Source organism: Cervus elaphus, chromosome 6, assembly GCF_910594005.1.
Source record: "Cervus elaphus chromosome 6, mCerEla1.1, whole genome shotgun sequence".
Classification (NCBI taxonomy): domain Eukaryota; kingdom Metazoa; phylum Chordata; class Mammalia; order Artiodactyla; family Cervidae; genus Cervus; species Cervus elaphus.
In genome coordinates, this window is record NC_057820.1 from 43,160,167 (window position 1) to 43,186,043 (window position 25,877).

General features: G+C 40.4%; 1 protein-coding gene across 4 annotated transcripts; it reads right to left on the reverse strand.

Moving 5' to 3' along the window:
• Positions 1–875: 875 nt before the first annotated feature.
• Positions 876–24,899, reverse strand: LOC122696558 (RE1-silencing transcription factor-like). 4 transcript variants are annotated; one of them, XM_043906675.1, is made up of 5 exons: positions 24,555–24,899; positions 17,826–18,729; positions 12,677–12,760; positions 5,647–6,581; positions 876–5,598 (listed from the first exon to the last, which is right to left on the reverse strand). In XM_043906675.1, the coding sequence occupies exons 2-5, from the start codon at positions 18,718–18,720 to the stop codon at positions 4,465–4,467; spliced, it is 3,048 nt and encodes a 1,015-aa protein (XP_043762610.1). In that variant the 5' UTR covers positions 18,721–18,729; positions 24,555–24,899; the 3' UTR covers positions 876–4,464. The 4 variants fall into 4 exon arrangements, with proteins under 4 accessions (XP_043762610.1, XP_043762609.1, XP_043762607.1 ...); XM_043906674.1 differs by having other exon boundaries at positions 876–5,565; positions 5,614–6,581; positions 24,555–24,898; XM_043906672.1 differs by having other exon boundaries at positions 876–6,581.
• Positions 24,900–25,877: the final 978 nt, after the last annotated feature.

The window sequence follows — 25,877 nt, forward strand, 5'->3', positions numbered from 1 at the left end:
GATAACTTAAAGGTAACAAACTAAGCCACACATCATTAACATTTATATATTCATGATAAATTCCCCATATATCCTTGCACCATGCAGAAAACTTGTACTTCCTGTTGATTCAACCATGCCAATAAAATAAATGCTTGAAAATTCATTTTTCTTTTTGCTGATAGAGTCTTACAGGAGGGTATAGGTGAATTGCTCATCAATTCAACAAGAAAAATCCATTCTTTCCTGATTCACGATCTTATAGGTCACTTGATGCATCAAGACAAAATGCAATCCAGTTGTTCTGATGTTTCTCCAACTTGTTCTCCCTCTTTCTAAAGGCCACAGAAATATCTAAGCCTTCAACATACAGCACAATTGTATATTTCCACTAACAAAGCAAACAGAATCTTACTAGAATATGGCTTATCAGTTTTTCATGGTTTTCGTACTCTTCTCAATTTCCATTGAATACAGGAAAATCCTTAAACTAGTGAACATTCAATGTAACTTCTAATTTTCTCTTCAGTACATCTTTTCCCAATTATGAGTCAAAATTAGTATCAGGCTTGCGACTGTGACGGGGTATCTACATTAAAACTATAAAAGGGATCTGTAGTTGGAAAGAAATTACTATGGAAAACCTCCTGTAAATCGTCTGCAGGTTTTTTCTCCCTGACCTTCATCTCCACCTCCCAGAAAACCAATTATAGAAAGAAAGGCTTGAAACCACTACCACTAGGGCTGTTAGCCCAAAGGACAATGTCTGCCACAATCTTTCCACTTACTGTGAGTTACTGTTACCTTGGGTAAAAGATTTTGAAAATTTTTAATACACTTGTAATTTCAGCCAAATAAATTTGACTTACTTGATATACCAATAATAAACAAAGCCATGAAATGTTTTAAAACTTTATTTCAACATAACTATACTTACAGAAATAGACATATTGGTTAATAGAATGCAATTTAACTTATCCTACACAATTTGAACCAAAAAACTTGGTACATGGTTTGCTTTAAAAAAGAAAGAAAAAGGATTTGCAGTCTGGTTTATTTTTATCTATTACAAATGTATATAAAAGATCTTCCATCAAATGCTGCTGAAGTAAACAGCATGAACCTTGAGAAATTAAACTTTGGTTTGTCTCTGAAAAATAGCATGTATTGCACTGTAAAAATTAATAAAGTTGGCGCAACAAAACACTGTTGTAATGTCTCAATGCCAGTTCATAAAGTTCAATAACTAATGGATGTTGATGAAAATGCAGAGTCTATGTATACATGTGAAAATATAAAAGCCATCCAATCTAGTCTGAATTAAAACTAGCAGTCCAGTTCACCTGCTGAGGTCAACAAGGAAACTCTGCACAGTAGCTATTTTTCTGATTTGTGCAAAAAAGAAAATGAAGTTTCTTCCCAAGCTTTTCAGTCTAGAACTGAAACTACAGGAAAGGTATTCTGTCCATTGTCAATATTCATGGGATGATATGCGATAACTCAAGCTTAAATCTGAATTAGCACTTACATGCAAAGTAGTCCCCAAAGTTAAAGACCACTTGACTTCAGAAGTCACTTCTAAAGTTACAATAAAGTTACAATGGCCCTTCTTGGAAGACTAAAACACCCAGCCATAGTTGTAAGAAATCTTTCAAAAAATGCAGCCCTTTGTGAATGACACCTCAATTTATTAAAAAAAAAAAAAAACAAAGAGGGGGGCAGCCCCACAGAAGCAGCTCTGAAAAGAGAAAAAATATATAACTTAATATATCTTAAAAACCAATGTGAATATAGGTTCAGAAGATAGTTAAAAGAGATATTTTTATAAGGCTACCTAGGATTAGGCTTATAACATATTCTAGTCTTTCAACTTTTGCTCTAGGACTAAATATCAATTTACAAATAACATGTTCACCTTTCATTCCTTTATCAAAAGGGAAAATTCTAGCTTCAATCCTATCCAGTGGAGGGGAAACTGAGAAAACAAAAAGACTCAAAACAGCTCCACGTAAATATCACATTTTTTAAATGGAAGAACTCCCAACTAGACCAGAAGTTCTTATTACTAATACACTTTTCATTGAAACAATTTTTAATAAGTACAAATACATGGCATTAAGTTTCAGAACCTAATATAGGCCTGACAGTCAAGTCCTTGTTTTCTGGAAGAAAGGCCTCAAGTCCACTCAATTTCCAGTAACAATGTTTTCACAGATCACTTTAATAAAGGGTTTTAATTTCCTTCATATATTTACTTTTGGCATTCTAGCCTTAAAATCTAGATAAGAAAATTAACCAAATTCCCCAGAAGTCAAAATTTTTTTTTTGAAGTATCAAAGAATCCACAAAACCTCTTTCCCAAACTGATTCCCAGTTGGCAATTTGTACTTAACATGAATTTTTTCACATGTACTGTTCAAAGGTAACATACAAAATGTACCCATGAACATTAAAAATAGTTAGAAAGGTTTAACTAGCCTTATAATTTAAGTTTTAAAACATAAATATTTGCAGCTTGATCTTCCGTTGACAATGATTGTCGGAGCTTAGAATTCAACATCATTCAACAAATCCCCATCATGCACACAAAACGCAGACCAGTAACACACAACTTACTCATGTCTTGAGAAAGTCTTCTGCTTCTTTATATCTTTGGCCTCCCAGTCAATTCCAAGTTCAAATGTCTTTTAACAAACTTCAATCTATGATTTTTTATCAAGTTTCCCACCAATACTTCAATAGTTTTCCTAATCTTTCACGTTGCACTGCTGAACTCTGAAACCTTTCTCAGACATTATCAGACAAAAGAATATAAATGAAATATAAAGTGGTATTTCAGAATAGAATATGGGAGGGTTGAAATTATTCAAGGCTCCCTATGGGGATCATACTTTACTGGACTACGATGAGTAACTGCTAGCAATAAGAAAAATCCTTTGCTGGATTCTTTCATACTCTTTGGTGACTGGCCAAAGAATCTACCAGCAAAGTTTGGGAGTATATACTCTTCCATACAAAGTACCCTCATAGGAACACCAGAATAGCTGCAACTCATTTGAGGCCTCATCTATAGAAAAAGGCAGTCACAGGAACAGCCAGGACACCCACTAGTTGGTGGAGATCCCTGAGAAAGTGTGATTTTTAAAATCTGGACTGAACTTCAGCTTCACCAGCCTCTTCCACTGTGCTCACAGGAAGGAGCAGCTGGTCTACCAGCACTCACACTGCCTTTCCCATTCCAGGTTTTCTGTGTAACTGCGATGGCTTTGGAATCTCACAAACTGACACTGTGTGTAACTTGAAGGAGTCATTATCCCTCCTAGTTCCAGATTTGCAGTTTCCAAATAAAAATTACAGCTCTTTATTCAGCGGAGTAGACATAAACAACAACCATCTACAAATGAGGTTTTCCTCTAAGATACGATTTAACACTGCACTTTAAGGAAGCAGATGTACTAAGACATGTCAAAAATTTACTTATGGTTGATATTTGAGATAAATATCCATTCAACATAGACCTAGTGGTTTATTTATTCTAAAGTTCAAACTGAGAGCTATGATTTCACTACATCCATTTAAAATAAATAACATATGAAACGCAGACTCTGGCATATATATGAATTGAACCTGCATATTTCATTTGCTCAGAAATTTGCACACAATAATATTCTGCAAGACAGTTGCAGCAAGGGGAAAAAAAAACACCTGCCCTTTTGCAAACAAGATTAAAAGCATCCCTCCAAAGAGGAAAAAATAAAATGCAAATATATGTATAAAGTGTTACTGTTCAACACAAATGGTAGTTCTAGGAAAAAAAATGTAACTGCATAGATTTAAAAAGTGCAATATCTTAAGCCATTAAAGCACCGAAACAAAAAAACACACCAAAATCAGTGTTTTTATGACAATTAACATATACACAAATAAGAAATACCTATTGATCAAAGCTCAGGAAGTAAATACCTGAACTGACAGAATATCAAATGCTGGCAGAATTTCTCTTCAAATTCAATGTATTTTCTCATCTTTAATACAATTTTAAAGTGCTAACTTTATATGAAGCAGGCAAATTCTTCAAGTAATTTGCTATTTAAGTAAGCCAATTTTTATAGGGCTAAACAAGGAATGAAGAATAAACTAAAGTGAAACAGGAAGACAGGAAAAAACTGACAAGTTATAACTGAACAAATTGATAGAATGCTCTAATACCACTTTGGCATCCTTGGTTCAGTTAAAGGCAAAAGATAAAAATATTTTTAAAAAGGTAACATGTTCAGATGACTGCTGGTTTAGTATACTAACTCCCTTGGATTTACTAAAATGTGTACACGAGCAGGTACACGAGTCCTAAGAAAAAAAGAGTGCCACTTAAAAATCAAGATTGGACAGTAATTAATTTTAAAAAAAGGCTGTCTACTACTGCAAATGAATATAAAATGTCAGAGACCTTATCCACCAAGAACTGAAACCTTGACCAGAGTGTCATTACTCCTGCCCTTGAGCTGCCTTTTCAAGGAAATATACATTGACCAGATGGCGATTGAGGTGTTTGCTGTAATCTTTTTCCTTTCGAAAAGAACGATCACAGAAGATACAAACGAAATCTCCCTCGGCCACTCTGGCAGCCAAGGCCTCCTTTCCATCTTTCCCACTGGTCTCCTGTGGGACTGGCCGAGCCCCGTTCAATCCAGAATCGTCACTGTCCTCTGACGTGTTGTCACTCAGGTCGCTCCCATCGTGACTGTGGATGCCTTCGTCTTCATCCATTTCCTGAGACTCACTCACTGCCACGGTGAGAGGAGGGGACGCCACAGCCGCTGTGGACACCGCTTCATGTTTTTCTAGCGGCAGAGCAGGAAGTGGTGGTGAAACTGGTTCTTCAACTGCCACGTCTTTGCTGGGGAAATTCTCTGCTTTCTTCTCGTCAGTGTCCACCTCCATTTCACAGAGCATAGCTTCGGCCTGATGTTTATCCTCTGAAGTTTCACCCTCTGGCATATTCAAGTTTTGTTCAGAGGATGAAGTGTTGGCAGATGCCTTGATAACAGCACCAAGACCAGCTAGACTCTTATCTGCCTCTTCTGCTCCCGCTTTTTGAGGAGGGGCTTCTTTCTTTCCTTCGCCTGCAGGGAACAAATGTTGGTCTTTCGATTCCTCCCCGTTTAAGTTTTCCTTTGGCAGGGGTGGTGATGGTGGGGAGAGATCCTGAGCACAGGCACTTTCTTTCAGACGCTGCGTGTCTTTAACAGGCACTAAGCCGACCTCAATGAGGACCTGCTCCTTCCGCGCCCTTTCACTCAGCATGCTGGACTTCTCCTTTCTATGATCTTTGCGAGGAGACCTTCTGGGGATCGGCTCTGTGGGAGGAGGAGGCTCTGTCTGAACAGGCCCCGTCTGAACCACCTCCATCTCAGCATCCCCCACAGGAGGAGGAGGGGAAGGGGGAGGAGGAGGCTCTGTCTGAACAGACCCCACCTGAGCAGGCTCTGGGGGAGGAGGGGGAAGGGGAGGAGGAGGCTCCATCTGAACAGGGGTCACCTGAACAGGCTCCAGGGGAGGAGGAGGCTCCATCTGAACAGGGGTCGCCTGAACAGGCTCCATGGGAGGAGGAGGCTCCATCTGAACAGGGGTCGCCTGAACAGGCTCCATGGGAGGAGGAGGCTCCATCTGAACAGGCCCCTTCTGGACAACCTCGACCTCAACACCCCCCACAGGAGGGGGAGGGGAAGGGGGAGGAGGAGGGGGCGGCTCCGTCTGCACACACCCCACCTGAGCAGACTCCATCTGAGGGGGCCTCCTCTGAGCAGGCTGGCTGCTCTTCTTACATGGTTTACTTCTCACGGTTTTCCTCTTGTTTTTCATGCCAATGTTTTGCTTTTTATTCTCCTCTACTTTGCTGTCACCCTTTGGCACTTCCTGACTATTTTTGGATTTGCTTTCTGCCTTCTTTTTCTTCTTTGTCACAGGTTCCTCATCATTAACAGGCTCTTGTAAGGAATGGGCTTCAGCTTCCACCTTCCTTTTGCTTTTCTTGCTTCTGCAGCTCTTTTCTGAATTGTTTCCTGGGGACACATCCACTTCTTTCGCTTCCATGGCCAATTTGCGAGTTCTGGTGGTCACCTGGCTTGAGGCGTTACTACAAGGCCGTTTCTCTTTTGAAACATTCTCTTTCTTCTCCACTTTTACAGACCTCTCGTTTTTCTTCCCAGTCACATCCCCCTTTACTTTTGCCTGCTCTGTTTCTGGTTTCTCACTGGTGATTTTGTTATCAGGCAAGTCAGCCTCTCGCTTCTTGGTTTTCTTTAGTTTCACCTTTGAGACATCCATGGTTTTATTAGGACACGTAGGATGCTTAGATTTGAAATGATACTGCAGATTACACTTCTTGGAAGCTGCATAGTCACACACAGGGCAGTTGAACTGCCGTGGATTCACATGCAGCTCCACGTGCTTTTTGAAGTTACTTCTGTCTGCTGTTTTGTAGTCACAGTGGGGGCAGTTTAGAGGTTTGGGCCCGTTGTGAACCTGTCTTGCGTGGCGGGTTACTTCATGTTGATTAGAGGCCACATAGCTGCACTGGTCACACTTAAATGGCTTCTCACCTGAAGGCAGACAAGACATGTTACAGAAGGCACACGTTAAGAAATGAATTCAAGATTTATTCAAATATGCTCATCAAGAAGTGGAGATAGATACAGATATATATATATATATATAAATAAAACAAAACCACCGAAACTATTTCATGAAGACTTTATCATGCAACTTATATTTACCATATTTATTTGTATATCTTAACTCTGTCCTTTGACTGATTCTCGTACCAAATGGAATAATCTCAATTAATCATCTTTTAAAAATTCATTAAGCTAATGCACTCAGTCACTAGTAAAGAACATAGATTCATCAAGAAGTACACAATTACTGGCAAACTGATCTGGGCTTTTTTTTGGCTACCCCTTGGGGCTTGGGTTCTTTAATGTTAATTCTAGGACAAGTGCACTCAAAGAGATAAGGTAGTTTTAAAGTTTTTATCTTTAGTTAAACATATAATGGAATAGAACACAAAATTCCCATACATTCATTTAAGATAAACCTTGGAATTTCAAGTATTTTACACTCTGCCACACTCCCAGACCTTCCCTGTGAAAGTTTTAAAACAATGCCTTGGCCTCAGGGAGCAAAAGGTATTTTCTTTCTATTTAACCCTTTGTCCTTTATGGCAAGAGCTGAGTCAAACTTTTCCAGTGCCAGAGTTGCTATTCTACAGGAAAAGTGTAACAAGCTAAACATCTTTTCTTGATTTTCTCCCACCTTCTTCTAGACTGGGCAAAGGAACTAGGTAAATGAAAAGGGGCATACAAATAGATATGGCATATAAAATAAGAACAAGAAGTCATAACCACAGGCACATACAAGACCAGAAGCCTCCCACCCACCCCCAAATTAAAGGCATAAGATTTAACTCATTCTACCTGAATACATACCCATCTAGATCACAGTCTAGCAAATATTACCAAACGGTATCCAAACCCCACTGGTCCAATGGAATGCATAGCAGAAAAATGGAAATTGACATTTATGAAAATTCATCTCTCGAACATTCTCAAATTCACACCAAATCTTTTTTCATAAAGCAAAACTATATGCAGACATTAATAAAACCACATAGATGGTAAGCTTTACCTGATTAAAAAGGTGTCTGACGACAGGTCACAAAAACTTATTCAGGCATGGCAAACTGCAAACGCAGTTTATGACTATGTTCCCGTTGTCAGTGACCACATATTAGCCTACCAACAGATTTCTAACAACACGATGCATTACTCTCTACTTGGTCCTATCTTGTCCTTTCCATTAAATGACTTAAACGGAGACAAACATCTACTTAACATATATAGACACAGAATGGGGAAAAGAAACGTGACATAACTGTTAAGAACTTGTTCTACAATAAGAATACCTGGGGGGATCAAATATGGGGCTCTGTAACTTACCGTGAGTTCTTCAGCAAAGTACTGAAAACTCTCTAAGGCTCAACTTCCTCATTTGTAAAGTACTCTTAAGTGTTATAAGCTATAAATAATCCAATCCATTTCAAGCACTTAGTATAGGACAGATGGCCAAACAGTCAATACACATTACCTGTAATTCATGACTTTTGGAAGGAACTAGTCTAAGTTATAGAATGGCTAAACAAAAGGGAAGATTTCATGTGCTTATCTTGCCTTACTATATAAACCCTGCCTTTGAGAATACAAACAGTTGATGAATGGAGTCGATCCCTTTAGGAAAATATTTGAGCTCATAAAAGAATTATAATGAAAATGTCATTTTATGGATTTCCGTGGTGGCTCAGTGGTAAAGAATCTGCCTGCCAACGCAGGAGTCACAGGTTTGATCCCTGATCCAGGAAGATTCCACATGCTGAGAAGCAGCTAAGCCTGCGTGCCACAACTCCTGAAGCGTGTGCACCCGAGAACCCGTGCTCCCCACCAGGAGACACCATGACAGTGAGCAGCCCAAGAGAAGCCCCGGCTCACAACTTGGGAAAAGCCTGCACAGCAATGAAGACCCAGCACAGCCATAAATAAATAAATGTCATTTTATAAGCTGTAATGAACGAGGGTATTTACACAGCCTGCATCAAGGTGTAAGCCTCCATGTGTGAAAGAGTCTGGGAATGGGAGTGCCTAGGATTCTGTTTAAAACTATGATGACATCCTTTAACTGCTTCCTTCACTCCACCCCCATTTTTGCTTTACTGTCATTAAATCTTTATTGTATTGAAAAATCAATTCATCCAGTTCAGTTTATTAGTATCTAGCTGAATGAACATTCTTTTGCCCTGTACCAACAGTTTTAACTTAATTCCCTTTTCCAGTTCTGGGAATATTTACTCATTCTTTTTTTTTTTTTTTTTTGGCGGGCCTGGAGAGGCCCAGGGCAGGAGCGCACACAAGACCTCCGCGCCCCGCCTCCCTCCCCCCAACACCCCTCTATTTACTCATTCTTAATTTTACTTTTATGAATGTGTCATATGTCTACTTTATTCTTCCTAAATAAATTACAGATGTAAGGCACATTCTTATCAAAAAGAGCCCAGAAAGAGTATAAAGGCAATTTCTAATTAAACAGTAATAGGGACATACTACCCAGCAATAAACAAAAAGTTCTGATAATGCAGCATGGAATGAATCTTAAAAACATTATACAGAAGTAAAAAAATACTAACAGAAATCAGTTATCAGTTGAGGGGAAACAGGGGAGTCCTGACTGGAAACAGTAAAGAGGGAACTTTTCTAAGGGTAGTAGAAACATTTGGTGTCTTCACCTAGATGGCAGTCAAATGAGAAAACATATAAAGTCACTGACCTAAGATGTGTGCATTTTCATGTGTGTAAATTAGACTTAATAAAATGCTGTTTAAAAATGTTCAAAATGAACTCCTATGCTAGGCGAATGGGGGAACTATCCAGGGTGATACATACAAAAATATAATGGCAAACATAAATTGAATGTATCAGGATCTCTAAACTATTTAAGTGAGGATGCTTCAAAACCATTACTTACAAACACATATAAAACACAGAATAACAGCTGATTAGGTTAGTGTGTCTATATATTTCACCACACCTTCTTACTTTGGCCTCAGAAGACCTACCCGAATGGAAGTGCCACCCAAGGAAATAACCAATGTGGTTTTGTTTCTTAACTAATTTGTCATTTTAGCTAAAATGTACCAACTCAATGGACCCTAATCTCTTCCAGAAATGAATCTAAGCACACACTTCTCTTCCTTAAAAGATGAACAGGGAAGTGAACGCCCAAGCTGACCTGTAAAGATCAGACTCCAGATCACAGAGAAAGCACCCAAGATGTTCACTCCATGCAACCCAGTTAGGAAGGCTACCTTCCCAGTTTGACCACATTTAGCCTCAACGATTCACAATATAGGATCCACTGGAAATAATTCGGCACAAACGAGCCATGTTTGCTTCCTGTTCGTGACTCACAATTATTGGCGTCCAATGAGAGACGGCGGCTCTGCTCTCTGCCTACCCCGTGTTCCAGTGCCATCACTCTGTAGCTTCCTGAGGCACCTTCTGAGCATAATATTCTGTAAACACCGCTGGTGGCTAAAAATGAGGGCGGGAAAATCTGAAGCCAAACCCTAGCTCTTCTAAATTGGAAGAATGACAAATTAACCTTAAACAAAACATTTATCGTCTCAAAACCAGTGTCCTAATTTATAAACTGGGATATAAGTATTCTAGAGGTACTAAGATTTAAGATAACAAGTTTCAATTTTTCAGTACCCAGCATGCATACAATAAATAGTAACTGCTATTCATTATTAACACTTTAAAAATATTTGCTCTATTACAATGGCAAGTAGTAAAAGTCAACTTTAAAATACAGCAAAAGATAACAGTAGTCAATGCAAAATCATTCAGGCAATCATTATTGTTTGGTGTAAAACAATAACATGTGTAACAACAATATCTCTGCAAAAGAGAGAGAAACATGTATACAGTGACAGCAGTATCACTGATTCAATGAAAAACACAAGTGCGCTGTCATTCTGATCCAGTGACACTAATATAAGGTCAACCAGATGTTAAAAGCGAGACACTTACAGCCAGGCACTAGACCTAATTACCAGTGTGCATGTTATACACGGCACAGGGGAAGAGGAAAAACTCAAGACACCACGAGAAAGCTAAGTTAGGACAAATCCAGAGCAGAGGACATTCCACAGAAAAAATGGTTGTATTTCTTCAAGGCTTTAATTTCCCCATTTGTAAAATGGGGACAATAACAGAACTTATTATCACAAGTGGAGAAGGAAATGGCAACCCACTCCAGTACTCTTGCCTGGAGAATTCCATGGATGGAGGAGCCTGGTGGGCTATACAGTCCATGGGGTTGCAAAGAGTTGGACCCGACTAAGCAACTAACACACACACACATACATTATCACAAGACAGTTATGAAAATGGAAATGATCTAAGTCATGAAAAACTCTTTTATTTAAAGGCTACAGCACTAATATTAGTAGGATACGATGGCCTATCCTCAACAGATACCCACAGAAAGTGAAACCACAAAGCACCCAAAAGAAAGAGATTTCTGGTTAACTGATTCAACTCAATAGTTAAGAAGACTGAGAAGGAACATTCAAAGTATAAAACCTGATAAGCATGTAAGGTCAAGAAGGGCCAGTAAGCATGCTGTGATCCCTCACAGTTGCTCAAATTAGAATTCACACTGTAATCGAGTCTTAATCACTGACTTAAAACAGCAATTCCCAACAGAAATAAAATGCAAGCAACAGAGGTAACTTTAAGTTGTCTAGCAGTCACATTACAAAGGCTAAAAAAAAATAACCCAAAAAAACAAGTAACGATAATTTTATTTATTACTTAACCCACTATATTCAGCATCATGCCAAAATGTAATCAATATTTTAAAAAGATTATTTTATATAACTTTCTTCATACTGTTTAAATTCAGGTATGCATCTCAGTTCAAACCAGCCACATTTCACAAGCTCAGTAACCACATATGGATAGCGGCTATCCAATTAGACAGCACAAACTATTATCCTAAGGTAAGGGAGTTCAGTCTATATACACTTTGGTACACAGCAAAATTTTGGCAGAATTCCCCCACGGGGCTATATATTCTAAATTTAGGAGAATACGCTGATCAGATGTGCTTGTTCACCAAGGGTCACTGTGACTAAAACGAATTATCCACTCAAGACCACTATGCTAACATTGACCTAACCTTGCCATCTATCTATGTATTTTAATAATGGGGACCAATTATGGTTGGTGCTCTTGATAATTTCAGTCACTGGAGGGGATATAAATCGTCAACTTGCTATAGCCCTATATTTTATCTATTATAAGTTAATAAATTGAGATCCTGGTTATCTACCGTTCTTTAAAGTTTGGCTTTTTATAAATCAGCCCTCAGAAGCCCTGTCAACTCCCAAGAGAACAAATCCAAATTTCAGAAACTGAGCAGCTAAGAAGGAACCCCTGGAACCTGGTAACCACACCCTATGAAACTTGGTGTTACGCTCCACTGGAGGGTAAGGGAGGCAAGTGCAGCTGGGTGGGAGTATGAAAAAGCAGAGGCGGTTCAACAAGGATGAACCAGCCTTGGTCTATGTTCAACTTTTATTACATCATGGAACTTAAGTTCTGATGGTAACTGAGGACCCTCTGCCTGGACACAGTACACACATACATCTACATTCAGTTTCAGACATCCCACCTATGGACTCCCTGGTTAGGAATCTCCATTTAATACAGCTCTACCCTAGCAGACCACTAATTTTTAATTCTAATTTCAGAATTATGCTCTAAGTAAACATTTAGGACCCAGTTCCAAGTCTAGAAGAACTTTCTTATCATGGCAGTTTTACTCAAAACGATAGATGGAAGCTTGGGACTGACGCATATACATGAATCACTATGTATAAGACAGGTAACTAATGAGAACCTACTGTCATAGCACAGGGCACTCTCCTCAACCATCTGGGGCGACCCAGACGGGAACGCAGTCAGAGTGGATGTGTACACCATGTGACTGAGTCACTCTGCTGCAGAGTGGCCACTAACACAGCGATGCAAAGCAACTACAATAAAACACATTTTTTTTTTGGTTCCCACTTCTTACCAACCTGAATGAGTACGCATATGTCTGGTTAAATGAGTCTTCTGAGAACTTGAGTAAGGACAAAGTTCACATTTATACGGACGTTCACCTACAAAAATATAATGATTAGTGTTCAAATGATAAAATAATGCAAATACTATTCTTATCAACCATATACACATCATGCAGTACTGAGCATTTTTTAAACAAGGATTTTTTCCCCTGTTCCTGGCAAAATGATCAATTTTTATCATGTATTAGAAAAATCATTTAAAATACACATAACTACATTATTTCAGCTTTGCTAATAAGTATCACTGGCTTTCTGAATTCTCATAGCCCTTTTAATTTTCACAGTAATGCTACATGGTATTACACTAAATATTAAGAACTGAAAAACTATCTTGGATCAGGTTATCAGCAACATTTTAAAAATAAAATTATCCTTAAAAAAATTCACAACATTGTAAATCAGCTATATTTCAATGATATTCTTTTAAAAATCTACCCAAATTTTCTGATGCTATGACTTGGGTAATTTTTTTGGCCTTTATAAATGATAAAACTACTATTTGAAATTGTAAGCTTTAAGCAGTAACATTTGAGTGAGGAAGCTATTGTTTCAAGCTAAAATTTTCAAGTGGTAGCCAGAACTTCTATAAACCAGTCAGGTCAGTGTTAAAGAGAATTATAATCATTAAGTGACAGGGACTGAGAGTAACTGAAGATGACAGGCCAGTAATTTACTAAATAATTCAAAGACTCAAAGGAAGGAAATACATATTTTTTTGACACACATTGTCAACCACAAAACATATTTTTTAAACAAAGCTTGATAGGGACTTCTCTGGCAGTCGAGTGGTTAGGACTCTACACCTCCAATGCAGAGGGCACGGTTTGGATCCCTGGATAAGGAACAAAGATCCTACATGCCACGGGGTGCAGCCAGAAAAATTAAAAAATAAATAAAAATAAAATCAGCTGTCTCTCAGGACGCAATGGAACATTACATTAAAAAAAAAAAAGGCTTGATAATTTGTTTTCATCTGTTCTTTGGCCACAAGATAATACTTATGACTCTGGACAAGCTTCTTTTTCTGTAAAAGTATCTTTACTTCCTAGAACTGTGAGAATTTAAATCAAGAAAATATATGCAGAGCATTTAATGCAGTGCCTGACACACAAAGCCCTCAATAAACATCAGTTATTATTTTGTAAGTCACAGTAATATTTGTCTCTAAAAAAATGTGATAAAGAAAAGAGTACAAAAAAAATAGAAAGCATTGATGAGTGTGAAATGTATCTATAATAACTATTCAGTTGTTATTAGTCAGTCGCTATAGATTAGTTGTAAATACATCATAGCAACAAAATGCATACTTTGACATGGAAGAATTTTAAGACAGCTTAAAAAATGTTGGATATATTTCTGTAAAGAAAACATATAAATGGCCAATAAAAACATGAAAAGATGCACAATATCATTAGCCATAAGAAAAATTCAGATCAAAACCACAGACATGAAGACATCACACCCAAAGAATGGCTACAATCAAAATGACAGATGTTAAAATATATTTGTTAGGAGAATTATTTGTGGAGAATTCAGAACCTCGGTACAGTATGGGTGGAACTGTAAAACAGTGCAGCCACTTTGGAAAACAATCTGTCAGTTACTCAAATGATTAAACATAATTACCATACGGTCTAGAGATTTCACTCCTAGGTGTATACTTACCCAAGAGAAATAAAAATATTACATCTACACAAAAACATATACATATTCATAACAGCATTACTCGTAACAGCCAAAACCTGGAAATAATCCAAATATTCATTAACTGATGAATGGATGAATAAAATATTACTTATCTATACAACAGAATATTATTTGGCAGTAAAAGGAAAACAAGTACTGTACATATGACATGAATAAACCTTGAAAATACACTAAGTGAAAGGTCACATATGAATCCATTTATATGAAATACTCAGAATAGTTCAATCCACAGTGATTTGTATGGTTTATCAATTGTACATTAGTGAAGTTGTTACCAAAAAAAGTGAATGGAAGAAAAATTTAATACCCTTTCAGATTAACATGAAGGATCAACTAAGGATAATTTACTTTTAAAATTCTTCATAACAAATAGATTGATCCAGGTGTGTAATTCACCAAACCAGGCATAAATACTCTAGAAATGCTAGTAATTTTTCAGTCATACATAAGGCAAAAATGTCATCTTTTAAAGCAGAATTTGTGGACTTCAATAAAAATTAATTTTTAAAAAAGTAGAAATTGTGAACTAGCTAAACAGCAAACCCACAAAATGAAAAATCTTTTGAGTGAAGAGTCAAATAAAAATCCTCAGCTGCTTACCATGATAATTACCTATAAAAAGAGATTCAGAACTTTGAATCTTAGCTGCATGTGACCCTGGGAACATCACTTCAGGCCTTTGGTAAACAAACACCCTGCTTCCTCAGCAAATTTTTCTGAAGATTAGCAGAGTAAAAGCACCTAACCCTTAGCACTCAGTAAAGGAACTTAAGAGACCCACTAAGGAACCTGAAAAGGTTCCCTAAGTGAGAAGTAAGAAACAAGTGATTCCTGTGGATCATTTCTATATTTCTGCTCATTAGCACTAGATACATTAATTTTTCCATAAATACAATTTTCATGCATGTATTTAAAACCAGAGGTACTCAGAATTTACATAATCAAAACAGTATCCTTCTATTTATACACCAACAAATTATTTTGAAAATTTTTTTTAAACACCACAAATAATTATAATGGGGGTGATGGGGAAGGAAGCTTTTTAAAAGTATTAAGACACACTAAGTTTAACACTAAAAATGCAAAATGAGATATGTGTACCTATGGAAGTCATAATATTATTGTGGAAATATCAATCTTACATTAAGGTGAGGAAAAGTTATTCAATAGATGATGAAGTATATAAAATACAGCCATTAAAATTAGTCACCTAATCATTTCATGATATGCAACAATGTTAAATCACTATGTTCTATATACTTCAAACTAATACTGTATGCTAATTATAACTCAATAAAAATAAAATTTCAAAACATTAAAATTAGGCACCTAGACTGTAAGTAAATGACAAAAAACCACTGTAACAAAAAACATTTGAACTCCTCTGGTGGTCCAGTGGTTAAAAAGCCACCTGTCAACTCAGGGGACACAGGTCTGATCCCTGGTCTGGAAGATCCCAGATATCACAAGGCCATCAAGCCCCCCGGGACCACAACCACTGAAGCCCATGAGCCAAGAGCCCGTGCTCTGCCAACAGAGAAGCCACTACAATGAGAAATCTGCACCTAGAGAGTAGCCCCTACTCTGAACTAGAGAAAGCTCCAGCACAGCAAGGAGGCCCCAATGCAGCCAAAAATAAATAATTTGTTTTTAAGTTTCAAAAAATTCACATAAAAAATTGGAAATTTATACTAAAAGTAAAATTTTTCCAGATCTCTGCATCTTTCTCGTTTTTTAAATGTTAAGAATATTTAAAAATGTTCTTAAATCAACTTACTTAGATTTATCATTGAAAACATTTTTAGATTTGGGGGAAATTTTTTAAATTGTTCAGTGACTCAACAATTTTTAAAGTATTAAAATATAACTGACACTAATAAAATAAAAATTTAGTATGACAAAGACCCTGGTAATATTCTTTATGATGACTTGTATGGTGGTTAGGTAAGTGCTAAATCACTTCAGCTGAGTCTGACTCTAGCCCGCCAGGCTCCTCTGTCCATAGGATTCTCCAGGCAAGACTGTTGGAGTGGGTTACCATGCCCTCCTCCAGGGGATCTTCCTGACTCAGGGATCGAACCTGGGTCTCTTATGTCTCCTGTGCTGGCAGGTGGGTTCTTTACCACTAGCACCACCTGGGAAGCCTGGTTATGAGTATAGATTTGTAAATATTCACCATTGTCAATAACACCTTTTTAAAAAAATTCATAGATGTGTACATGTAAAACTCATGCATTTTACCATATGTCAGTTACTACCTGAAAGCTCTACAGATTAAGGCCAATCCTAAATTAGGCCCCAAGGTTTCACAAAACTATTAAAGGAACATGAAATATTTACGGCCGAAGTATATTTGGTATCTGGAACTTGTTTTATGATACTGTTGGTGAGGTTAGTTTAGTCTGTTTAATTAAAACTGTTAAGTGATTAATGGTGTAGGATTCCCAAGAAACTCTCCTGTCCTATGCCATGTAATTTTGAAATGTTTGTACCTTTTTTTTACTTTTGAAACAAAACGGTTTCAAAGCCTGGAGACAATTAATTACAGGTTAAAACAAATTCCAAGGAGACTGCAAAGTACTTTACTTGACCAGATTTTAAAGCTTTAAATTACACAGAAGCCATCTGTTGGAGCTTAGAAATCTTGCTGCAAATGTGTTTCTTGTAATGGAATTTCACCTGCAAGCTTTCTTGTTTATGCCTACCACTTCAACATCAATTCCTCTTCTCACTAAGACTCACTTTTAGCACGGGGTTCAGTCCTACAGAGTGAGAACTACTGCAAATGGGATGTGAAAAAAACAGCATTCCACAGCTCTTTTCTCTGTTGACGGGAGGAGCAGAGTACTAGGTTATCTTATCTATGTTGTTCAGACCAGTAATCAGTCCTCAAAGGTACTAATTGACACCAAGAAAATATAATGCAATTATCAATAGTTACAAACATTGCTTTTAAAAACTAAGACCCCTTAATTACACAGATTTGAAAGTCAATTTAAAAGTGAATAATTAAGGGGTGTTGGGGAGAAATGGCCAGCAACCCCTGAGAAGGGCTTCCTTTTGGGGTGAAGATGTGCTAAAATTGATTGTGGTGTTGGCTGCACAATTCTGTGAACATACTAAAGCCAATGCTTTTAACAGTAAACGGATGAACTGTGTCAAAGTAGAGTACATCTCAATAAAGCTGTTATTTGAGGTACGAGTTGATGTATGAGGTATGATTGCCAAATGTGATAAAATAATAATTTGTAACTGTTGAGTATAGGTGATGGGTACCTGTGGGTGCAGTGAGGCATTCTCTTTACTTCTGAGATGCTTGAAATTTTTCACATTTTTAAGACTGTTCCATTTTGGGGGGTACAGTACACTTCATAAATGAGAAAGGTCCTCTTACCTGTATGAGTTCGAACATGCTGAACATAATTGTTTTTTCTGTCTGAAAAATAGTTGCATTTCCCACATGTGTACACCTTCCTTGGAAAGTGGTTTCTCAGGTGCTTCCTCCAGTGATACTCGCTCACTGTGGTGTACGTGCATATGATGCACTTGTAGACACGCTCATTGTCCCCGGCTCGGGTGTGATGTTTCAGGTGAGCAGTGTAGTGATCATAGCGATTGGTGTTGTAGCCACAGCGGTCACAGCGGATGGGGCCCTTGGAGAAATCGCCCTCTTCCCCAGGAGAAGAGCCGGATTCCCTGGCTTTTGCTTGCTTCTCTGCACTTTCCTCCACAAAAAATTTCTTGGCGCTATGAACTCGGATGTGATGCACAAACTGCTCTTCAGATTCGGCCTCGTACTGGCACGGTTTACAGCGGAAGGGTTTGGTCTTCAAGGTCTTGCACTTGTCCTCTGCTGCGGGCGTCTCCTGAGGAAGGTCTTTGTTGGAGCTGTACGTTTCTGAGGCAGCTGACGCCTCGAACACAGGCCGTGGCTGGACAACGCTGAGTTCCAAACTTTCCAGTTCCATCTTCTCCAGCCCACTGGGTTCGCCTTTCACCTCAGGAGACTCCTCAAGTCCTTCTCCGTCACTATCTGAGAAGTTGCTATCCCCAACAGGCATCAATTCTGCCATCTGTCTTTCTTCGCCAACCACATAATCACAGCAGCCGCCATTTACTTCCCCAGTTAAGGCCACGTTTGCCAACATGATGAGCTGAGGCGCAGCCAGTTCAGCTCGAGAGAGATCGGGCAAGTCGTACATGTCATTTGGCAAGGCCATGCCCATGGGGCCACTGCCCGTGAACAGCCCTCCTCCTCCGGAAGACTGCCCCATCACCTGGGTGGCCATGTCTGTGCTCTGCATCCAAACAAAACAAAAGACACGGAAGCACCAGTTTAGTACAACGTTCACCGGTCTACAACAAAACATCACTGTAGTTCTTTGTAACTTAAAAAAATACATTTCCCCATGTAATCTTTAAACTCAATCAGCTTCATTAACTACTGAAAAGAAGCCTTTAAAATAGCTTTGTAATTCCAAATTCTCTTTATTGCAGTCATCAAAAAATTTCTATGACTCCTATAGGAAATTCTACCAAGTGTTTGACACATGGCGTGTCTTCCCTCAAGCACTTTTACTTTCTGGTGGAAAAACTAAGTAACCTTCATTTTTAGAGCTACTTAAAATTATATTTTAAATTCTATACATGGATAGTAAACTGCTGTCCTCTTAACTCCCCCTTCAACAGTTTACCGGTCTAAATCAGAAAGGGGAAAAAAATCCAAAAGCCAACTGTGCATAGATTAAAAGTATGGTCTGCAAAGTAGAAGCTTGTAATAATTGGTCCGAGAATTAAATCTCATATGAACTCAACTATCTTCAAAAGAATAAACTACCATTGGCCCTTGAACAACAAGGGGCTAGGAGCACTAACTCCCTGGTGTAATTTAAAATCTGAGTGAAACTTCTGACTTCACAAAAACTTAACTACCAATCAATGGCCTAATGTTGACCAGAAGCCTACTGATGACAGTTAACACATACTTGGTATGTTATATATATTACATACTGTATTATTACAATATAGTAAGCTAGAGAAAAGAAGACATTAATAAAATCATAAGGAGGGCCAGGCCAGGTGGGGCTGGGCAAGAACAGGAGACCCAACCCTGACACCCATGATCGTGATCTTCCAGGTGATGCTTGAGACTCTCTGCACCTTCATTTATGGAGCACCTTCCAAAGTCAGGCCTTGGGATGCAGCCCCGCAATGATCAGTTCAGTCTCTGCCTTTGAAGGCTGACAGTCTAGTGGCTATACATCACCCTGGTAACCCCCAACTCACCAAAATTGTGACAAAGGAGCTGGCAAGAACAGGGAGCTAGTCTTGAGGTTCTGGGAGTACTAAATCCTGTTTATCTATGAAATGCAGTTAACACCTCAGCAGGACCTATTTCCCCAAACATAGGATGACCCTTCTGTTATTTACATATGTAAAAAATGCTAGAGACTTGAAAAAAAAATGCCCTAGAAGGTGCCACTGATGGCTAGTTAATAAGCCCTACAGTGACTGTCAATGCATTTCAGATACTTGTGGCAGCAAACAAGGCCATTCACCTCTCCAAAATGGGAAAAATGAAGACAAGAACTTAATACCTACTAAAATTATTTTCAATCTTTCCCCAAATAACAGTATTTCACAGGCCTTGAAAAACTTTGGTATCACAGCAAATGACACTTCAATTCCAACTGCTTTTATCAAAGAGGGAGAAAAACATATAAACCAGGAAGATGTAATATCTCAGACAGAAAGTCATCAAGTTTCTCTAAAAAATCTCCTTGAAATAACAAATATTACAGAAATCAAAAAGATACTTTCTTGGGATATTATTGAATGTCACCACTTGTAGAATGTCAACAAAAGATGTTTTGTGAGACAACAAATAGTAAAAATTTTCCAGCATCAAAAAAAGGAAAATTGTAAGAAAAAATATATTTACAGTAATGTATTTACTGATACCATAAGTTTATGGACACATATGTAAGATACCCATATTGTCTTATACAATTAAAAATGTTGTTGTGAAACATTACTAATGCTAGACATCAAAAATGAAAAGACAGAATGAAAAAGAAATTCATATTTATTTATGGGTGTAACAGTTATGCACTGATAACAAAGCAGCAACAATATGACTGCTTTATGATAACTTAACGTGATCAATATGACTGCATCCTGATAGTCTAGCACGTGTGCAAATGACTGAATCTTTATAAAAACGTTATGGCATACAGTACTACAGTCATTCATCACACAGCATTGGAAATGTCACATTAAAAAAAACTACTTACCTGTGGCAACAGGCTGATACACAGTGTTACCAATTAGGAGAAAGGCATACTATATGGTGGTGTAATTTTTTGAAAGCACAGTTAAAAAAATCAGCAGGGAAACAGTTAATTTTACATTAAATATCAATCACCTTCTATTGATGTAAGGGTAGGCTATCCACTTCAATACGAGTCTTGCACACTATGTTCTACAGAATGAACACTTAGGTGATAAAGATGATGACACAGGAACGTCTCGGGACTCTTGCCATAAAGTTACTAGATTTTTCACAACACACACACACAACTGATAAGTTTATTAGCTGTACAACATGATGATTATTTACTGTTCATTAAGCGGAAGTGGAGGATCACAAAGGCTTTCAACCTGTTCGTCTTCATTCACACTGAGCAAGCAGTCTGCGAGGAGGAAGGGTTGGTCTCCTAAGGAGTGAAAGAGGTGCAGGGGGAGGTGGAGAAGGCAGGAGAGTCAGACTCATGCAGCTTGATGGAAATGCATCCCAAATTTTGTTTGACTTTTGTCCTTTTTCATTTCTCCCAGAATGTTCCTATATGGTATCAATCCTTACACGGGTTGCTTTAGTTTCACTGTCTGTATCACAGAATGCTCCATGTTGTAAAAAAGCACTCATCTCCATCAAGTTATCTTCATTCTTCTGATTTAAATTTCTCCAAGACCCCTGTCCTAAAACTCTTCATCCTACTTTTTTTTTTTTTTTTTGGGCTGTGAGATCCAGAATCTCATTCATAATTTCCTTGATTGGCTCTGTTGTAAATCCTGTGAAGTCATGCACAACATCTGGACAGAGTTTTCTCCAAAAGGAATTTACTGCCTGGTGCTTGATGGTCTTCACAGCTTTTGCTATAAAAACAGCATCTTCAATGGTGTAATCCTTTCAGACTTTCATGATGTTCTATCACGGTTCTCCTCCCATAGGATTGACAACATTTCCCATCTTTTTCATGTATCATGTCTAATGAGCTTAAAGATTCCCTGATCTAGAGGCAGAATCAGAGACAATTCTTTCTCAGGGAAAGTAGACCACTTCAGCATAATTACTGTTGAATTTGTGGGGTTCTGGGTGGCCAGGAGCACTGTCCAAAGCAACAGTACTTTAAAGAGCACTCCAGTATTCTTGCCTGGGAAATCTCATGTAGCTGACGGGCTACAGTCCACAGGGTCACAAAAGAGTAGGACACGACTTAGGGACAACAGCCCCTGCTCCCTACAACTAGAGAAAAGCCAGCACAGCAACAAAGACCCAGCACAGCCAAAAATAAATAAGTAAATGACTTTTAAGTGAATTTTCAATTTGACATAAAAAGGTATTTCCCAAAACATGCAAGGTTTTCAGGCCTGCTGGTGTAGCTGCAGTAATGATCTCACCAATTTCCTTTTTCTTTAATTAAAAAAAAATTAGTATGGATTCATTTATTTTGAGATGGTGGGCAACCTCAAGTGCAGACATCAGTCTACACCAGTACACATCAAGCAATTCAACTTTTTCTTGTAACAACTTTGCTTCTGGGGAACACTTCCAGTATCACAAGTGCTACTATGGGTCCATGACGTTATTCAAGGTTTCTGGTATTGCACTAAACAGGATGAAAAATATGCTAGAACGCCAAGTGGTGACTTTTTACTGAAACACAATTTACTGGACAGAGTGCTGATTAGCCTCACCTAGCATTTTCAGCACACCCTTGCAACGCTTGAGCTCAACAAAATTAACAAGAGGTGGCCACAAAATTATTACATTCGTACTGTATGTACTAGAGTTACTTTTACACAATTATGATTTAATAATGAGTCTCAATTTACATTTCTATGAATGGCACTAGTGCAGTAGCTTATGCGATTGAGTGCAAGAGTCCTGATAAATTTCAACCTTCTGTTAGATTTGTCAGTAGTAATAGCAGACTAGTATTTACATATATTTTACATATTAATTTGTGATGATATTTTTGATACTACTAGGCTGCATGGTTGATTTGTTAATTTTTTCAAAATACTGCGAAGCTCAAAAACTTTAGTATCCCTTGTAAAAAAAATCCATGTATAAGTGGACCACCACAATTCAAACATGTATTGTTCAAGGATCAACTATATTGTGAAAAAGTACTACTTAGGTCTTTTTTTTATTATTTGACCTGTTAAAAAGTAAAAGCAAACAAAAAAAAAGTAATCACCTTTTCTCCTGTAAGAAGAGAGTTTTGGTGTATTTAAGACTTCACAAAGCAAAGTAAGGAAACTTTAAAATCCCCATATAAAATAAGTCAACTCATCTTCACAATCAGCAACTTTCTTGCACTGTGCTTGACTTGGCCCACTTGTAAAGCGGAGCCATTACAAGATCACCCTGAAACCTTGTTGGGGTTTTTATACACCGTCTTCACACTTTACTTTCCAATCTAAAAGGTGTTATTCACGAATAAGGTGTTCTCTTACAAATCAGAAAAAGCAAAACAGGTGACAAAGACTACCAAAAAAAAAAAGCTAAACCCAAAATACACAGTAATCAGTTTCACCCAAGTGCATAAACACGAACTCGTTGAGTCACAGGTACCAACGAAAGTCGGAATCAAATGCCATCACACAAAGCAAAGGCTGTCCAAGGCCTTAACGAAACAGCCCAGGCGACTCGCAATTCCTAATTCTCCCCCAACCCTAACTACCGTCCCCACATTACCCAGGAAGGCCGTCCGCGCACCGCCCGAAAGCCCAACGTGCCGCTCGGATCCTACGTGCTGCCTTCAGCGCCGGCCTCGGCCGCGGCATTCCTGACTGAAATAGGCATTCGGCCATTTTCTCAAAATACGTACCAAACACAAAGCAGCTCTTCGCAAACTCCGGCGCCCTCGCCTCGGCCCGCTCGCTGCACCACCGACGCACCAAGTCGTCCTGAAGCGTCTGCTGGGCTCCCCACCACGGAAGACGCCAGGCGGGCAAACTCGGGGCGCCGTTGGGCCAGACCGAGTCTTCCCAGGCCAGGCTGCCCCCTCCCGGCCCGCGCGCCCCAGTCCGGCAAGAGTGAGCGAAGTTGCCGCGTCGTCGTCGTCCGGCTTCTCGCCCGCCCAGGGCTCGCCCTCCGCAGGGGGCCGGGAGCCTCCGCGGGCGCCCTCCCGAGGCGCCGGGCCCCGAGCGCCAGAGGGGGCCCCCTGCGCCCCGGAAGTCTCAGGCTCACTCCCCCACGGCGCCCCGCGGGACGCGCGCCCCGGCCCCGCCGACTGCGGCGGCCAGACGACCCCGCACGCAGGGCCTCGGCGGCCCGGCGGCCCGAGCGCAGAAATCGCTGTCCAGCCCCATTGGTGGCGGAACCGCCCGGGTCCCGGGCTGACTCAACCCGCCCGGCCGCACTCAACGGCGCCTTCCGGCCAAAGGGAGAGGCCGCGGAGGGAGGAGGACGCGAGGGCCGCCGGCAGGCGAGGGGCTGCGGCGGGACCCGGAGCAGGAGGAGCACGAGAGGAAGTTTCAGGACTAGGGCCCCAAGCAGCTCCGCTCCTGGCCGCAGGACAAGACATCCCCGCCGCCTGCGCCCGCGCGGACGCGGCGGCCCGGCCTCCACTGGGGAGGGGGTCCCGGCGCCGCGCCGCTCCCCACCGACGCCCCCGGCCCAGCCCCCCGGCGGCGACGATGTAACCCGATCCCGCCCGGCCGCCCGCCCCCGCCCGACGCGGCGCTCGCCGCCGCCCGAGCCACAGTATCTGCAAATCAGCCCTGGACAGCGCCTCGCTCCGCGTCCTTCCGCGCCCTCCCCTTCCCGCGGCCACGGCCGCCCGGCCGGCCCGCCGCCCCCACCCGACCGTGTCTCAGACCGCGCCGCGCTTACCGGCCTTCCTGGCCGACGAGGGGCGACGACCCGCGTCGCCGCTCCTTCACGGACTACTTTTCTTTGTTGCAGGAGTTTCGGGGGAGGGGAGGGAGGCGCTGGAAAAGTTGGCCGCTGGGCCCGTCGAGGCCCTCAAAGACCCAGTGGGGCTGCAGGGAGTGTTCAGGCCGCGGGCTCGCGCCCTGCGCTCCGGGCCGCCGCCGCCAGCCACAGCGGGCTCTGGGGCCCCAGGCCTCGGCGGCGCTTGCTCTGCTCCTGCGCCCTGAGCTCGCGGGAGCCGCACATTCCAGCACAGGAGGCTGCGCCGCGCACCCGACCCGCGCCGCCGCCGCCACTCCCGGGGCACGCCCCCTCAGCGCCCGCGCGCGCCCGCCGGGCACGCCCCCTCCGCCGGCCTGAAGCGGAGCCGCCTGGCGCGCCCCGCCCCTGGGCGAAGTAGGTTGTGAGCCCTGGTTGCGCTCAGGGCGCGCCCAGGGTTAACCGCGCCCAATTCTCCCAGTCTCTTACTTGGGCTCTTAGGTAAAAAAAGACGCGAGCCCCTCTTCAATTGTTGATTTCCTTCATAAACGAACAACAGAAAGTTATCTCCCAGCCCTAGAGCGCTGTTAAAAGTCTACAGACTTTGACCCTTCACTTTAGAAGCATTGTCACCTGCCCTTTCAAGTCTAAAACGCTCAAAATTACCTTTCAGAATTTCTTGAAGACTCCACCCATAGCCACCCTTATACAATTAAGCTTCGTATTAAGCTTCTTTGGGGGGGGGGATTACATATATATATATATATATATATATATATATATATATATGTATATACACACACACACATATAAACAGAAAAAAAAAAAAAACCCAAAACCTCGACCTGTTAGTGAGTTGTAAGAAGAAAATGTTTCTGAAAGATCACGGACTTAAATTGTGAGAATGAGGACAGCGGGGACAAATCCCTAGACATGGAAAGTAGCGGGTCGTTGCTGAACCTTCAAAGCACCATTTCGGTATAGCAGTACAGAGGGTAGAGAAGGTGGTGAGGATGTGGAAGCTGCTTAGTGAGCAAGTTTTGGAGAGTAACCTGCTTTCACTTTTTTAAACTAGGGTAGCCATACTTGATACCTGACACATAGCAACATGCTGCAGAGAGAGAATAGTTTCTGCACCCCCTTCTTTTTTGTTTTCACCAGAAATGGCTTATTAGTTTGCCTTGAAAGCTAGTGGCCCTCTTTAAGCCCCTTAGTATGGAATTTAAGGCCCTGGTTAACCAGATCTAGATGAGTTGGACTATCACCAGTATTACAATAAAGAGAGCAGCAAGTGCTGCGAAGCTT